The sequence below is a fragment of the Diadema setosum genome, chromosome 19, assembly GCF_964275005.1.
Source record: "Diadema setosum chromosome 19, eeDiaSeto1, whole genome shotgun sequence".
Lineage (NCBI taxonomy): Eukaryota > Metazoa > Echinodermata > Echinoidea > Diadematoida > Diadematidae > Diadema > Diadema setosum.
Window position 1 is genome coordinate 5,424,005 of NC_092703.1, and position 18,437 is coordinate 5,442,441.

The 18,437-nt window shown below is 38.3% G+C and overlaps 1 protein-coding gene across 1 annotated transcript in view; it reads left to right on the plus strand.

Moving 5' to 3' along the window:
* Positions 1 to 15,819, plus strand: part of LOC140242624 (chloride intracellular channel protein 2-like) — a 34,387-nt gene extending 18,568 nt beyond the window's left edge. Inside the window, exons 2-5 of the mRNA XM_072322378.1 lie at positions 10,098 to 10,233; positions 11,189 to 11,369; positions 12,542 to 12,752; positions 14,625 to 15,819. Coding sequence (XP_072178479.1) covers positions 10,098 to 10,233; positions 11,189 to 11,369; positions 12,542 to 12,752; positions 14,625 to 14,762 — 666 coding nt within the window. The 3' untranslated portion in view covers positions 14,763 to 15,819. The remainder of the gene's footprint in view (positions 1 to 10,097; positions 10,234 to 11,188; positions 11,370 to 12,541; positions 12,753 to 14,624) is intronic.
* Positions 15,820 to 18,437: the final 2,618 nt, after the last annotated feature.

Below are 18,437 nucleotides of genomic sequence, written 5' to 3' on the forward strand. Positions count from 1 at the left end.
TGTATTCCGAAATTATACTGGCAGAACATTCGAAATAACAAAACTGATTTCGTTTGGATATAAACGAATATTTTCTCCTTTATAATTTTTCTATTAACGATCATTTAGAATTAAGAATGTAGAGTATTATTTTGCCATTATTCTGTCGGAGTAACGAACCCTGAGGGTAAGAAAACTATAACCGTTTTCATTTCTTCTTTATCGTTTTCCGATTAACGATCGTTCAGAATTAAGAATCTAAAGTATTATCGTTATTCTTTCGCAGTAACGAACCTTCAGAGTAAAAGAAAACTAACAGTTTTGGGGCCGTCGTTTTATTCTGAAATTTCACTGACGGAAACGTTCGAAATAACAAAACTGATTTCGTTGTGAAATGAACGGACATTTTTTAGAATCATTTTTGGATTAACGAACCTTCAGAATAAGGAATATAGCATTGTTTTATCATTAATCTGTCGGAGTAACGAACCCTAAGAGTAAGAAAAGTGCAACTGTTTTTTTGGGCAGTTGTTTTATTCCAAATTTCACTGGCAAAACGTTCGAAATGACGCACTGATTTCGTTTTGAAATTTACGGACATTTTTCTTTATTCAATTTCGGTTAACGAACCTTCAGAATAAAGAATCTACAATTTATTATTTCATCATTACTACTTCTGTCGGAATAACAGACCCTTATAGAGTACGAAAACACGCTGTTTTGTGCCGTCGTTTTATTCCGAAATTTCACTGACAGAAACGTTCGAAATAACAAAACTGATTTCGTTGTGAAATGAACGGACATTTTTTCTTAATCATTTTTTTTTTTTTTTTGATTAACGAACCTTCAGAAGAAGGAATCTAGCATTATTTTTTCATTAATCTGTCGGAGTAACGAACCCTCAGAGTAAGAAAACTGCAACTGTTTGGGGGCAGTCGTTTTATTCCAAAATTTCACTGGCAAAACGTTTGAAATGACGCACTGATTTCGTTTTGAAATTTACGGACATTTTTCTTTATTCAATTTTCGGTTAACGAACCTTCAGAATAAGAATCTACAATTTATTATTTCATCATAACTACTTCTGTCGGAATAACAGACCCTTAGAGTACGAAAACACGCTGTTTTGTGCCGTCGTTTTATTCCGAAATTTCACTGGCAGAACGTTCGAAATAACAAAACTGATTTCGTCGTGAAATGAACGGACATTTTTTCTTAATCATTTTTGGATTAACGAACCTTCAGAATAAAGAATCTAGCATCATTTTATCATTAATCTGTCGGAGTAACGAAAAAAAAATGAACCTTGGTGGCGATAACTGATGCTGGTGTAGAGAAAAACAAAGACAGCTCGCTCAAAAGATGCTTCCTTCTTTCAGTTTATTTTCTCCCCAGTCATTCTTATCGTTCTCCTCCCATGAACCCCTGCCATGCACGGACGATGAACAAAACAAAATGTTACCGACGCTGCAATGAAAAAAAAAAAGAAAGAAACACGTCCTCGAAGCAAATTATCTACACTTTTCAAGTTGAAAAAATTGATGTTCGTAATGAAGAATAAAAAAAAGCACGACCTCAAGCAGTGGGGAAACTTGATATCATGGCTTGTGGAAATTTCCACGAAATTTCCACGGAAGCCAGGTGTCAGATAAAGAATGTCGCGCGTACTGCCACCTTGCTTCAGTAGTCGTAAACAGCGTGTACATAGCATGTAAACCAACTGGGAATATTGATGAATGATCAGCCATTTATTTTCTGCCCATGAAGGCCCCCTAACCCACCTTTTAACAAACCAACCCAGAAGCACGTGGAGCATTACGTACGTTGAACTTGAAAGACCATCATGACAGAATTACTATAAATTTCGGCCCGGAGAAGGAAAATGGAATATTCACGAATGACGTTTACAAATCCATGGAAATTGAAAAGGCTAAAATGGAACGCATGGCTTTTTAGATAAAAAAAAAAAAAATAACCCACTGAAACTACCAAAACCTAAATAACAATTTGCATTTGCTTACTCCATCGCACGTTCTTTTTTCTTTTCTTTTTTTTAAACGAAAATTGGAGTTAATTTTCTCTCTGCGGCAATGCTTTGAACGCATCTAATTTTGCATCATTGCCGATGGCCAGCTTCCTAAAGAATTGATACGAATCCTTTCAAATATACGAAACAAAGTCTAAAAATCCTGGATCCTGGCGGTGAATTTCGATGGTATTATAAATCCTGCTCACTATCAAAATTTAATCACCTGTTCCTTGCGCCATTTTACCAACCAACTGTAACTGTTCCTGAAAATTTCATCCTAATCTGTTCCCAAAATTTGACTTATCTTGCGAATAGAGAGACAGACAGGCAGACAAACTAACAAACAAACCAAAGCAGCCAAAAAAAAAAAAAAAAATACAACCTTTGGCGGAGGGGGGCATGCATTTCATATCGTTTGTTTTTGCGTAACCGGACAACAAGCGTGACAACAAGCGAGCACGTGTCAGCCTTCCTCAGCCTCCTTCGGCCTCCGACCCTCTCTTTCCGTCCTCTCTCTCCCTCTCACAATACACTGTACCGTTGTACACGCAGGCAGCTGTAAGTGGCCGGCTGGGTGCTTGTGCATGTGTGTGTGGATCCCAAATCAGAGCGCATGCGAGTGAGCAAGTGTGTGATGTGGTGTGTATCAGCTAGTACGTCGCTCTGTTGAGCCGCGTTGTAGTGATCGGTGCGGTGACTGCGTAGATAAATTTTTGCGCTTGTATAAGTATGTAAACTGCTGCTGCTTTCAACATCTAGCTTCTTTTCTAGCCAGATAATAAAGACTGAAAAAGGCGAGAAATTGGTCCGAACTTAGCTCGTCAAGCAAGTTACCCTTGTCGGCAAGTTCACGCGTGGTGTTACCCTTGTCGGCAAGTTTTACCCTTGTCGGCAATTGCTTCTTCAAACCGCACGCTTGTCGGGGCCGACAAGGGTGATATACGCTGGCGAGATCCCTGTTATACACCTACCACAAGTTCTGTTCACATTGGTCGTCACGTCTGGAGGCCGTAATTATTGCATAAAAGATTGTTGTTCGTACAAAACAAGTCAAAGAACATTTTAACTGTGACTTTATAATAAATCCTTTCCCAATTAATTTAGTACATTGTGTGTCAGCAATGTCAAAGAATGAAATTGTGGGAAGATCCAAATGGCCCATGATTAGGAAGATCATGGCTACCAGTAAAGTGCTCAGACTGTAATGACTGTACCAACACTGGTGTGTTGACCATAAAGCTTGGGACTACGGTAAAAGTGGATATTTTCACGCTAGCAATTTTTCGCGCTCGGTCGGGTAAGATGAATTTTGAGTGTTTTTAATTTCGCAGAACCAAGACATCAACTACATGATATGAACATGATATGCAAGCAAAAATTGCATGCTTTTATTTTCGCGCTAGTTTCTGGTTCCGAGAAATGTGCGAAAATTTCAACACCACAAAAATTTCCAATTTTACATTACTCAAGAGTTCTTACAATTGTAACATACATCGTAGCATGTGTACCAGCAAAACAGGACTGCTCACCACTTCACATTTAAATTGTATGGATACATCTGTCTTTCTATTGATTTGGACTGTTTTTAATACTGTTATGATAGGCGACATGTAATCTAGAAGCACTTACATTACTGTATACGCTGAATATTTCGTGAGGTTTTTATCTTCGCGAAGATCGTGAGTCAGGGGCTATTCTCGAAATTAAAGACACACAGAAATAATGACTCTAATCCCGATATGAACGTCACAAGTATCTCCGCTCAGTAGAGTACTAGTACTCCAAGATAACGAAATTGTCTGGAAGTCCTGATTCACGAAAATTTAGACTCACTAAATATATGGTGTATACAGTATACCACTTGATGTGCATTGTCTATGATGATCTCGTTCTCCTTGGATTCAAAATGGCAGAATTATTCAGTAAAAAATGTTGACAGAATTTGTCATGCTCTCATTCCCTAGACATTAATTTTCCAATCGAATGAATGGAAAGAATGGCAGGGATAGTGCAACATACAGATGATAGGATATGTTATATTTTTTTTTCTCATTCCTTTCAGCACCCCTCCTCCCCCCCCCCCAAGAAAAACAAACAAACAAACAAAAAGATCCAGAAACTGCTTTAAACAGTCTGGTTCTTCTAAAGCCAGCAGTACGTCCCTTGGTTTTATTTCGTGGAAGGATTGAACAGACAATGGACTGAAAATTGCATCCTGCACTGGGCTCAAAGAAAGTCATTATAGACCTCAAATTGCCCAGGGCGGGCTGTAGTACTGCAGTGCATTGCAATATGACTGGAATATATGCATTTATAGGCTGTGTGACAAATGAACATCATTTACATTTCATATGCCAAACCATACAATACAAGACGGGCTGGCCTGGGAAACACAATATAGAATGGTGGTTAGCCTACAGCACCTGTTGGATAAGAAATGGCATGATGCAGTACGCAATTGTAGAGAGGTTATTTGGCTCAAATGTTCACAGTTTACTGGGTGTTTGTTGAGAAGAGGGAGTCATGTCGGTGCATGCTGTTGCCAATTTAGGGATGGGATGTGTCATCAGTGCAACGCTGAGGCAAGGGTTTAGCAGCGAGATGTCATCTGCTACATAAAACATACTTTTTTTTTTGTGCTGTTTTTAGGTGATATGCTAGATCAGCATATCATTTGTACAGTTTATGTTGTCAAAAATACAGCAGGCTTCATGTAGATTGCTGTTTTTCCCAAATTTTATGGCTAAACTTCAGCCTGTACGTAGGCCCTACATGTCTTTCCAACAAAAATATGCCTTTTCCACTCTCAGAATACTTTGCTATTCACAAGGTTAACATTTCTATTGGTTTTTCAGTTTTTTACATGGTAAGAAGAAATCTACAGTAATATTTTGATGTACAATGAATATCAAACTTGCATCAAATGGCTGCAAGATATTTCATTCATCACCTATAATTTTTGCAGTCTGATCAAATAACTGAAAACATGACAAGGAACTCATAGTTTACTTTTTCTTGGGTGGGGTGACTTGGATATTGTATTTTTTTTTCTTCTTCTTCATAATACATGAAATCACACACTGATATGCCAAGATATGGTAAGTTTTAAAAGCAAACTAGAATATTTCAGTGTCTGCATTGTCTGTTGCGATGTAAATGTCTGCAGACTTATAGACCCGTTTACAGTGCCGGGCTCGGCCCAGACATTTAATTCAAACCTTTCAATATTTGGCCGAGCCCGGCCTTTTCGCTCACTGTAAACGTGGTCTAGTACACATATGTAACATGGCATGCCTGTTTGTCTTCTTGTTGCAAGTAGAGACCCTGTGCACAGCTGAAGTCTCAAAAGCAAACATATAGTGGCATAGAGCCTACAATCCGTGGCAGCAGTCTCTCACTTTCTATTCTGTCTAGAAATATAATTTGTTAATTTAAGTAGAAGCAAGCAAGAGAGTTTTTTTTTTTTTTTTAATTCTCAGCTGCAATTTATAGACACATAAAAAACTTTTGAAGCTTCTGAATAAAAAAGAGTAACGGTATCACAGCAACCCTTTTTTTTTTTTTTGGTCTTCTCTTTACTCATATGGACCATTCACTAACTTGAAAGTAAACACAAGATTTTCAGGTTTTTTTTTTCTTGTAAATCAGCATTCTGTCGATAGAAAACAGTGACAGTGTAGTATTTGTTTGAATGGAGCTATTACTGCACAAACTATAAAGTGTGTACAATGTGGACTGGCCTTGGTTTGTCTTCACTCATGGTCATGTGACCAGCGGGGGGTTTCAACTCTCTAGAGTGAGAGGTAACATGGGTCAAAATCCTAGCTCTGAATGGGGGCAACTATGCAGGCGGCTGCTCACTTGTTAGGGCAAGCGTTTGGCTTGAAATAGGCTAGGTTTACAATGTACAATGTACACACCTGATGAACAATAATAGTCGTCTACTGATTTGGTGCTGAATCAGCCTTTAAAAGTGCTGTACATACTATGTACACACTCAGGAGAAGTATGTGTAGGAAGAAACTATTGAATTATAATATTATTAAATTATTTCTTTGACATGGTTTTGACAATCAAAATTTCTTTCTAGTGATACACATACGGGGAAATCTCATCAGGAATGATTTATAGTAATAGTACATTTATTTTTATTTTTATTTATTTATTTATTTATTTATTTATTTATTTATTTATTTTTTTTTTTTTGGGGGGGAATATACAGTAGGGGTGGTGAGGAGAAAGGGGAAACTACAAAATATAGTGCATAAAAAACAAGTAGGGCCTATCCAAGACCATGTTTGCAGTACATCTGTAGGGATGAGGATGTGTGTTTTAGCAATATGATTTATTGCTTCTTTGCTACGTACAACCACAACAATAAAAAGGTTTGCCTAAAATATGTTTGAAATAATTCTTTCCTTGAATTTATGTTCCATTTATTATGATTATGATTATGATTATGATCATGACTATGACTATGACTATGACTATGACTATGACTATGACTATGATTGCAATTACGATTATGGTTATGATAAAGATTATGATTATGATTTTGTCCCACAAGCCTGAGGGGAACACAGCCCCAGGCCATGAAACTTTTGGTACCATTCTGTAGCTGATTGCAGTCCTGCCATTTCAAATTTTGATCATTCATTTTGCTACCAATTGTGAGTCAGTGTGTTATTTTCAGATCTCAATTGTTAAATCTCGAGTCACTAGGCCCCAGTTTTGCTTTTAACTGCAACAAGTCATTAATTAATGCAAGAATGTGAATGGGAACTGACATGCACTCTCTTTGTAGCAAGCCACACAGAGTTTGTGCAATGTGCACTTGACCTATAAAGTAGTCAACATTTGTTTTATGACGTTGCATTCTTGTGGAGTATTTGGCAAAGTTTTCAAGGAAACAAAATAGTGCCTGATACTGCAGACACTGGATCTATTGTATATTTTGAACTGGTGACTGTAAATTGCATCTCTTCAAAGAGATTTTCCCCAGTGACTGCTAGAGTGCGGAGTCTTCATACGCCCTGTACTATTGTTTTGTGAGCGCAAGGGGAGCATTGGATGACAACGAGGCGGTACAACGGTAGGCTCACCCCTCGTGCTAACACGCTAGCAAAGGAGCAACCGAGGAGCAGCCAAAATCAAGTGCGTACTCGCGTAAAAGTTCAGAAGTTCGCGTAATACGCGCTGTAGAAATGTATACATAGTACGCAAAGTCCGCCATTGTTTAGTGACCTATGGCGGCCCCCATGAAATCACTGACTCCATTGTAGAGTCCGCCCTCTAGTGGTGGGGAGGAGAAAAATCTCTTTGCATCTCTTACATTAATGTATTTGATAAGGGTATGACCTGGCATTACAAAACCAGTTAAAAGTTGCCAGACATTATTTAGTGCAGCTCAAATTGTGAAAGAGGAGATTCTGAGCTTCAACAATGTTGTATATTCCCTGGCATAATAAATCTTAGATTTGTGCACAAACACCAAATTTGTATCCTTGATATGAACTAAACAGGATCTATCTGTTTTCTCAAAGCATGCAAAAGCTATGAAATTTTATAACCTTCATCCTTATGAATTCAAAATGAACATTCACTAATTTAGTTTGTCCAGCTGTATTACTCTATTGAGTTGTTTTATTATTTATCAGTGCAGACATATATTGGGTATCTACTACATGTAAAGAAGAATTTGCCGTGTATGTCTTTTTTAGGGAGCATATGATTGAATATTTCTGTGTGGTACTGTTTTTTAAATTCAACAATATACCTGTGAGTGAAATACACTGTTTTATGCCCTGACCTACTTTGTATTCAGATGCTCGATTGCTTTCCTAGCCCTGTATGCACTACCGTACTGGCTGAGATACATTGTATGTTGAAGTGTAGGCCCCATGATGCACCAAAATGTATGATCAGATGATGTTCGAAGAGTCAGGGGCAACCCTGACTATTGTACGTTCATCTCTGTAGCTGAAATGCTCTTTTCATTAATGTGCCCACATGGCCAGTGCACACGCAACCAATAGGAGTGGGTGTAGTCTCATTTTTGCATGGCATGTAATTTCACATGTTCATCTCCTAGCATCTACAGTATGTGACAGCGATGTTCTAGCGCTTGCCAAATCACCCAGGTGTTGTTGTTGTTTCCAGTGTGTGTGATGGCAGGTATATCATGCTTAAAATGAGGGCATTAATGGCAGGATCTAATCATGTAATGGCTTGGGGTCTCTGTTGAGATATATATCCCAGCCTACATGTAGCTACAGGTAACAGCGTGATTGCACAGCAGAAAATACACTTTATTTTAATTTAAGGGTCCATTATGTCACATGGGTTATGCCGACTCACATAGATATGAAGTTGTATAAATGACATCCAACTGTAAAAGCAGACCTTGTCGAAACCTATTGTGGCAATTATTGAAAGATGGTTTATGTGTTTGGTCACAGATACTGTATATGGCTCAATGAAGAGCTATCAATGTGACATACCAGAGAGAGGTTGGTACATGTACAATGTAGATTGCAAGGAGTGAAGAAAGAGGGTGTGTATTCCCCACATTGGTATAATTTTTTTTTTTTGTGTGTGTGTTCTATTTGACACTGTGAAATAGACCAGGCATGATGCAAATGAAGGGACAAGCCTGGCAGAAAGTACGGATCTCACAAAGCTACCAAACTTGTTGAGGACAAGTCCCGATTATACGTGTACTCGGGCAGGTGTCTATGGGAAATGTGTGTTGGAGCAAAATCAGCCCGTCCTCAGGCGTTAATCAAAGGTTGATATATCAATTGGTCTTTAGATTCTATATTGTAGTAACACTTTCAGTTCTGTTTATTTTTAGATATTTCCACAAAAACAACCTTTATCCTGTACCTTCATGATGCAAATATGCATTTCACATCATGTGAAGTCATCTGTGCAATATATGGAAAGCCAATAGTACTTGTTTGGCCTTTTAAAGTGTTTAGCACTTGATAATTACTGTGTCCTTTGTTGGAAGTGGTGCCACCTACACAGAGGTTTGAGTGACATTGTGAAACAATCAAAGTACATATTCACAGAACAGGCAAGCCAAAACAATTTCAGCTCAGTGGCTTGATGATTGTGATTTGTTTTGCCAGACCATCATTTTGATAAAATAAGGAGAGAGCAATTTTCTGATACACATGTGCGATATTTCCTAAATACTCCATCCTCATACACACACACACACGCACACACACATTTTATATCTACAGTATATTTATGCACAAGTTGAGCTGTTATGACTATGAGCCGTCATTATAGAAGGTCGGACATGCAAAAAGTGTTTTTATCTTTAATAATGCAGTATATGATGACATTTGTTTGATATTCCATACTGTTGCTAATGTGCCTAGAATTGATGTGCCATATGTGCTAAAGCTACACGTATTTATACATTGTATTGACATTCTAACATTGCAGATATTCTTTCCCTAAGTTACCACTTGGATATCAATCACATTTACATTTGTGTATTTTGCATGTTGTCATCCGTTTTCAACCGTATGGAAAAGAGAACAAAGATAGAAATTGGTATTCACTTTATAATACGTATAGTCTTTAAAATCCTGATAAACATGATGTGCTCCTGAAAGTGAATTTAATGCTTTCAGTACATCTTTGCTTGCCTGTCACTAGCATTGTGTGTGTGTGTGTTTGTGTGTGTGTGTGTGTGTTTGTGTTTGTGTATTGTTGGTAGCCTTCTGATTTCTGTGCCCTCAATGTTATAATGACTTTTAAATATTGAAATCATTTATTCTTCTGATTTGATTTGGGTGATGTGAAATTTTTTTGTATCCATATTATACAGAGATGTTCGCACGTACATCTACAGATGTACCTTAAAGTATTAAAGCTGGATTAATATATACAATTGTTGATATCATGATTTAATGCACTAAAAGTCCTATCATATCATTTTGATAGTACATGTGTAAAGTGGTATCGTAAGATCATAACAGTTTTCCTGGATGTAAAACACACTTTGTAATACATATACACAAATGCGCATTAAATTCTTTTCATGTCCCTCTTGTTTGATCCCAATATGCAGGCTGGCGTAGAAAACAAAATAGCAGACTGCCCCCTGTGTCAGCGACTGTTCATGATCATCACCCTGAAGAACATTAGATACCAAGTATGCACGGTCAACAAGGAAATTCTACCGGCAGAATACAAGAAAATGTTAGGTAGGTTTTGACAATGAAATTATGTACAGTGTATTTTAAAGAATGAATATTTGCTTTAGTTTCTGATTTATAAGAATTCGGAGGTTACACTTCGACTGGATGAATGATAATCCTTATCACTTCATAAATTATGTATTTTCTCATGCCAAGCACCTCATCCTAATTGGATTCTGCCTTCTATGAGTTTGTGAGAAATTATCCTTATTTTCCCTATGTCCAATGACTTCGATGGATTCACTACAGGATGACACTGGCAGATTGTGCAGGCCAAATTGTGCCATGTGTGCTGCCTGAAGTTTATAATTTGCAAAACTGGTTGTTTGACCAAACTTTGTCAATTATGTAATGTACAGAGATTATAGTTCTGTACTTCAGTACATACCAGTAGGTGGGTGTGGGTGAAATTAGAATGATGATGATTGTGATACATGTAGTAATGGCAATAATGATGATTGATATCAACAGCAATCAAGGAGGTGGAGGAGAAGGAAGAAAAGCTATACACATCATTCAAGGAGTACCGACATAGCCTGAAATGTTTTGGTGAATTTACAACCCTTAATAGAAGAGGATTGATTCTGAGACTATGGTGATGTTACATTTCATTGATCACAATGATTGCAAGATTTAGTAATATTGCAGTCATCTAGACAACCTCTTATCTTGTCCTTAAGCAGGGCTGCACACTAACCCAATTTTTCTACTAGTCCAACCTATCTGTCAAACCAGTAAGTACCCAGTTTTTCCAATTTTTACTGGTCCATTCCGGAAAAAGTTCCTGGTCCTACAGTGATTTTTACTGGTCCTGGACCATCAGACCAGTGCCAGTGTGCAGCGTTGCACTATGGGTTTGCTCACTGACATTTTTGACTATCTTTAAATTGTTGATTGATCAAAATGTGAACATACTGCCAGTGTGAACGGAGCGTGGCTAGCACTGTTGTTCATCCTGCAGGGAACACACCGCCCCCAGTGCTCATCGACCCCAATGTTCAGACCGAGAACCCACAGGGCAAGGTCATCGATGACATCATCAAGGCAGAGCATTACCTGGAGATGGTGTTCCAGCCCAAGCTGGAGAATGGCAACCCCAGGGCCAAGCAGGTTGGCTCCAACATCTTCAGCAAGTTCTCTGCGTGAGTGTGGCAGTCGATTCTCAATTTCAATTCAGTTCAATTCAAGTTCTTTTCTCTGCATGTAAAGTCATGACAAGTATAAGTACATGCACAACGTAAAACACAGTGCACTCTTGTCATCACGAACATGGTTACAATAGAATGCTAGTTACAACAAAGTAGAAATTCAGGTCCCCAAATTATCATCCATATCATAGAGATAAGCAGGATTTGCATGATGCGATCCTTCTTCGTTCAGGGTTAATAGTTTCAGGACATCTGTGCCAATTGACAAAGGAAGTGTTGATGATGATGGTGATACTGCCCTGAACCTTCTGTCACATCCCATCCCCATTTCATTGCCGATGGATTGATGTTCACAGCATTCTATTGCTTTTAACCCGTTGAGGACGGTTTGATTTTGCTACAACACACATTTTCCATATAGACACATGCCCAAGTATACTCCGGACTCGTCCTAAACGGGTTGAAGCAGCCTACCATTCAAAAATAGTGATGGACGTACAAATTGTTTGGAAACCATCTGTGCCCTGGGTATTAAAGGGCTTCACCGTCCTCTGAGTGTCCATTCTCACTCAGAGAGGATGGACATAAAGTGCTACTGAGGTCTCAGTTTCCTCTGCTTTGAGTGGTGCTCTGAAAATTTGCTAGGAAGTGCTATAGGGTAGTCATAGGCAGGTAAAAAAAAAAAAAAAAAAACAGCTTTCAAAAAGTGCCAAATTTTGCAAGGAATGCAACCCTGGTGTTTTGTGAGGACACTGATGCAAAACATCAAGCACAAACAGTCTGCCAATGAAAGTCTGGTTAATATCTGTGAGCAGGGCATGCTTACCCCAGGATCCTTGGGTAGGCACTATCAGAGAAGATCACATTTGAGATTTGAACCAGAGACCTTCTTGTGTGAAGCGAATGCTGTACCACTGAGCCAGCTCAACTGACAGCACAAAATCATGTATGATCGAATAGTGACATTCAAAACATGAAACTACTTTAATACATCACTCTCTTGTTGTCCAGAGCACTAACTGTCTTTGGAGATGTGCAGTGAATCAATCTTGAAATATGAAACAAAATCCTAGTTTAAGAGAACCAGTCTAGTTAGCAATCACTTCTCCTTTCTTCTAGTCTTGGTTTCTAAACCTATTTTTTTTTCTTTTCTCCATCACTGACAGACTGATGAAGAACCAGGACAAGACCAGGCGGGTGACGCTGATCAACAGACTACGGTCAGAGCTCAAGAAGCTGGACGAGTTCCTCAAGGACACGTCTGAGGACGATGAGCTGAGCCCTGGACTCTTCCTGGAGGGGGACAAACTGACCTTGGCGGACTGCGACCTGCTGCCCAAGCTGCACCGTGTCGATGTAGCCTGCAGGCTCTTCAAGGTAAGCTCTGTTCACGGCTATGGTTGTTCATGGATGGGTGGGCCGAGTGTTCGGGAAGACTGTCCCATGAGAGACCCCTTTTGAGATATGCCAGCACTTTTGCATCCCGAGTCTGATTGCTGTAGGATATGGACACGCTCTCCCAAGAAGTGAATACAGCACACCCCTGTTATAATGAACACTGTAATGAAAACATTTTGAGTACAACAAAGTAAAGTTCAGGTCCCCAAAATTATCATCAATATATATTCATACACTTTGTTTGTTTAAACGTAATGAAATTTTGATATAATGAAAGAAAACTGCTGGTCCTGAGGACTTTGTTATAATGGGAGTGGCCTTCACTTTGAAGTTCTGTGGAGATAGCATAATATATCCTTTGCTAGAATGTGCCTAAAGATGAGTGCGCAGAAATGGGCCAGCTCTCTGCATTCCTTGCTGGGTTGTCCTGAGAGCAGATCTACACACTCTCCAAGAAATTTGTCTCTGAAGATACCTAAGATACGAGCCAGTCGGTGAGACTACCTTCCATTTGCAGGGGAAGAGAAACAACCTTTCATAGCCTGTGATAGCTGTCATAGTTCAACTTTACTCAGATGAGTAGTTTCTATGACCTGTGTGTTGCCCACTCAGAATTTATCATGTCTGTAAGATGCACAGACAGAGAGACCTCCAACTAAGAACAGAAAGCGACTTTAGCGTGATAGGCCATCTATGTCTTACCTTCAAAAGATGAGAAGTTTGGAAGGCCCTCTATGTACTGAGGCTTAACACTTCAGTACTTCTATATGACAAAAGGAAAAACAAAGAATATTGGATGCTTCAGTTGGCTGATTATCTGTCATGTTATAGGTACATGATACATTGTAGATGCAATGTGTATACCATATTCTTTTGTAATTTTCTGATTGCTTCATGTAAAGTTAACACAACATTTTTTCTTTTTCGTCATTAAAAGAATGCCCAATTCCTGTATTTACTAAGCCTCTCATGTAAAAAACCCTAACTAGACTGGGCTGTAAAATAGGTAGATGATAAGAGTTAGGCGGAGCCTCCTAGGCCCCCTTCCAGATTTCAGCCATCAACCGCATGATCGCGACAAAAATCGGCGCAATCATTGCCTGTAACGTAATCTACAAAAATGTACAATTCATTTTTCACAATTATCATTTATGCTTATTTGTACATGATGTATGTGTGAAATCAGACTATTTGCTAAAAATAATTATCAAAATAAATTTCCAAAAAGGCATATTTGTGGTGTACATATTCTTTCTAGTGTCTTTAGCAAGTGTAATTGAAAAGAACTATGCGATCAAAAAAATTTTGTCAACGACACTGTTCTAAGCATGAAAATATTTCATTAATTGATTTTAATCATTAAAAGCAAAAAATAGTAATGTTTTTATGAAATTTGACAGAAAGCACAATTTGCTTCGAAATTGTTCATGAATTCACATGTTTGAGCAATATTTGGTCCGAGTTCATGAATTCACATGTTTGAGCAATATTTGGTCCGACATACAATTACATATTGGTGTGTAACTTTGAAACAGCGTGCCTGGGCATTGCATTGTTGATGTCAAAAGATGTGGGAGACCCGAAACAAAAAAGTTGTGAAACAACATCAAGGCGATGGCTTTTCGCAATCGCACGGAATGTCGAAGAGGGCCTCCAGGCCCCCCTCCTCCCCACCCCCCGGCCGAGTTAGGGTTAAAGCACAACCCTAAACATTGAGTTGTCTGATGTAGCCACCAAAATATTCCATTTGGTCCTCCTGAGGCGTAGTTTTCTAAGTTCTTATGCCAATGATTGAGTGCCAAATTGAGCATCGCCACCACATTATCTCCCCACCCCCCATCTCCCCTGCAGTTCCCAGAAGTGATGGAGGGTATGGATGCTGTCCAGAAGTACCTGGAGAACTGGCGAAGTTCCACCATCTACAACCTGATCAAGTACGAGGATAAGGAGGTGTGGCACACATACCACAGGGTGGTCATGAAGTCGTAACGCAGTACAGAACATCACGGAAAGGGAAAAGATCCACCATCCAGCAGAATGAGTAAAGAGGAGAGGAAAAAAAAAAACAGCAAAAAAATCGGGAAACCACCCACTGGCGAGAAATCAATCGTTTTGTGTTTTCACTGTGAGATAGCATCGAAAATTGTATACGCCTTGTGATTTGATGTTGTGATACTTTTACCCTTGTGGTCCTAGCTTGTGATTGTGACTAAAAACCTATTACTTGTGTCATTGTACCAAATATTGGCATGGTTAACAAATCGCTTGACGTCAATATGAAATTCCAAATATTATCATCGACCACTGTAATGTAACCACCATTCTTCTTAGCCTACAAAGAGGTTGTCGTGTGAGTGTAGGATACATTTCAGATTTTCATGGGGGAAGATGCAAAATGACATCACACTCTTGCACCAACAACAATTTTTGCTGGCAGTTGCTTATTTGAGAATTTGTTTTAACACAAATATTTATCTAAACTCAGGCATGCCTACTTAGTGAAACACAAAGGATCTGACCCTGTGTGACAATAATATTTAACAAATCTTTATCCACCCCCCCCCCCATGACACAATATTCCTTTTTCACTGACAAGAATTATGCTGCCTTTCTTCTTAAACACCTGACAGCCAGCTTGATTAAAATGATAGGACAGTGGATTTTTCATTTGGTTATTGGGCTTTTTTTGGGGGTAGACTTTCCGTGTTTAAGCCAAAGGTATATAATATTACAAGAGAATCCTAAAAAAAAAGGCACTCTTTGGTTGTTTCAATGTCGTCTTCTAGTTCAAAGTGAATCTCATCAGGCATACTGCACATTATTCTAGTCCATATGTCTCAGTGAATACTGGTGATTCAGAAATGGGTCTTTAATAGTGAGAACAGCTTGTCAGTATATCCATGCCTCATGTTGTTTATTTCAGGACTTTCCAGATGTGAGTATTGTACTCCTTTGCAAAGGAATTTAAGAAGACATTGTGATAAACATTAAGTTTCCTCCTGTATATTTTTTCAACAGCAACAAAATGATAAGGCTGTGAATTGATTAAAAATAAAGAAGTAGGAAATGCCTCTAATCAAAAACAGACCAACAGTTAGGAAGCATAAGCCCTCATGCATATTTGTGTGTGATTACTACAGAAAATGTATCGAGCAGGATTAGCTCTTATTTTCCCATTATTACAATGTTTGATTTTCCCATTATTACAGTATTTGTGGACAACATTTATTGTATGTAAAAGAATAATAGCCTTCGGCAGTTATCACTACTCTTGGTTACATGTGTTTTCACTGACAGTAGAATTCTCTTGAGGGTTCTTAGATTATCTAGACCCTTGGATTTCATCATTGAAGGAAATGAAGTGCTTATGGGGAATTTTGTGAAGAGCTGCAATTTGGGAGGTATTTGTTGTTGTGTGCATTTGCATGATTATTTTGGACATGGAAACTACTTATCAATAGTTTTTACTCCTCGATTCAAAATTGTTCATTACAGAGTCCTGCTAATAAACAAAGAGGGTATTGTAAGGTATTCTAGGAGGAGAGGAAATGGTATTCATCATGTTAACCTGGAAAAAGAAACATACTTTTTTTTGTGCGTGTGTTTCACGTATGAATTGTTAATGTACAGATATCCTTAAGAATTGATATGGGGAGTACATTGTATATTGTGTTCATAACCGCCCTCCCACCCCCTGGGGGAAGAAAGGCAAAGTGTATAAATCATGAACAAGGAGACTGGAGTAAACAATGCTACTTTAGTGAACTTGGTCTTAAACCATTGGTGACCAGGCTGCCAATGCTATTTTGAAGAAGTGGTTGTAAGAGCTTTAATGAAGTGATGACAGATACTCTTTTCTTCTTTTCTCTCTTTCTTTCATCTCCATCTTTTTTCAACTCCATTTTCTTCTGTCCCTGTTTTTGGCTGTTTGTTTCTTCCTTGAGACGAATGTCAAATACAATATAAATATATATAATACTCTCTTCTTGGTCTGTCAAGAGCAAATATGTCACGGCATTGCCAATAGATGACAATGCCTTATCCAAAAACAAAACCAAACAAACCACCATACACCACACTTCCCTTTCTTTTATTAGTCATCCTTCAATGCCAGTAGACAGATGATGCTTGTCGGGGGGAGGGGTTAGTCAAGCCAGGAATGGGTGGTAAGCTGACACTAGTACTTGGAACTTCTGTATATCTGGCCACAAATTGCTTTAATCGTCTATTCGTTCATTCGCTTTTTTCAAGCTGCAGGGCATAGAATATATCAATCAATGTAATCGTTAGTGCAACACATACTGCAATATATTTGGCATAAATCATCATGAGATTTCTCCAGTTTCACTCTCTTGTACTGATCAGTCACAGATGTCAAATAATGAAAATAGGGGGCTCCCAGTCCTGCTGCAGTGCTGTTTTCACATATTTAATCCAACCAGTATTGCAGTATGTACTGTGCACTGAGCACCTCAATCGTAGCACTTCAATATGGCTTTTGACTATGTTTTCATGGCATAAATGTATGTGTGTTGTTATATTTTTTTGTTGTGATGACCCAATGGACTGCAATTGTAGTGACTTAAGTTGTAAAGAGTTGGCACAGGGCTCTTACTGCGTATCCAAGAATGCCTCACAAATCATGTGCGTTGATGTTTGTTAACCCATTGAAGACTAGTCACAAGTATGATACTCGGGCAGGTGTCTAGGGGAAATGTGTGTTACAGCAAATTCAGCTCAGCCTCAATGGGTTAGTCCTGATTTATTTTAGAGTGTGATGCAGATTTAGTCACTGATTCTTCTCTGCTATGCTTGATACTGCAGGGACAAAATTTGAGACCATTCCAAATGATGTGAGAAAGGTGTTATTGTGTTTTAATCTCTGTTTATTCATATATATAATTTTTTTTTAAATTTCCAGTCCACCTTCTTTTGGTTTGTTATACAAATAAAACAGTGCGTGATACTGATTATTTTTTTTTCCTAAATGCAATTCAACTCATTGTAATAATGCTATGACAGTCAGGAAGGGTGTACATCATATTCAGGTCTTTTTCTTTTGAATTCTTTTTTTCTTTCACTCTTCTAAGTGAGAAAGTGAAATGCAATCATTTGGTGTATTTTGGTAGTAGAGTGGAAATCTATGAAAACAGAAGGAATTTCTTTTTTGTTAGTATCAAATTTGCACCAGTGGAATCGACAAAGTCTTTTATAGAATTTGTTTCAAGTTATTTAATGGAAAAGAAGCACACATGCAAAAAGAGATGCATAGTCCTCTTCTGTTTAAAGCTTAGAACAACTGGTTTCATGTCACATTTAGTTTCTTCCGTAGTACCAGCACATAGTTTAGCAAATATTATTTCCCACCACATATTTTAACTATGTCTTTATATGTTATGTTGTGTCCAAGTCCCAATACATTTGTGTGTATCTTTATTGTCTTTTGTTTGGTCTTAAACATATCGATAGTTTATTTGTATTTTATCTTGTACAGATCACAGTGCACATTCAATATCGACAGTCACATGCTGTACCGAACTTTATTTGCACAATCCCAGGATTTGAGTGCTGATCAAGTGGATGTATAATGTGGTATACCTTAGTATTGATTATGATTAATTGCATTTTGAAGGTAAAGAAGATCACTCAACTGTTATGAGTAGC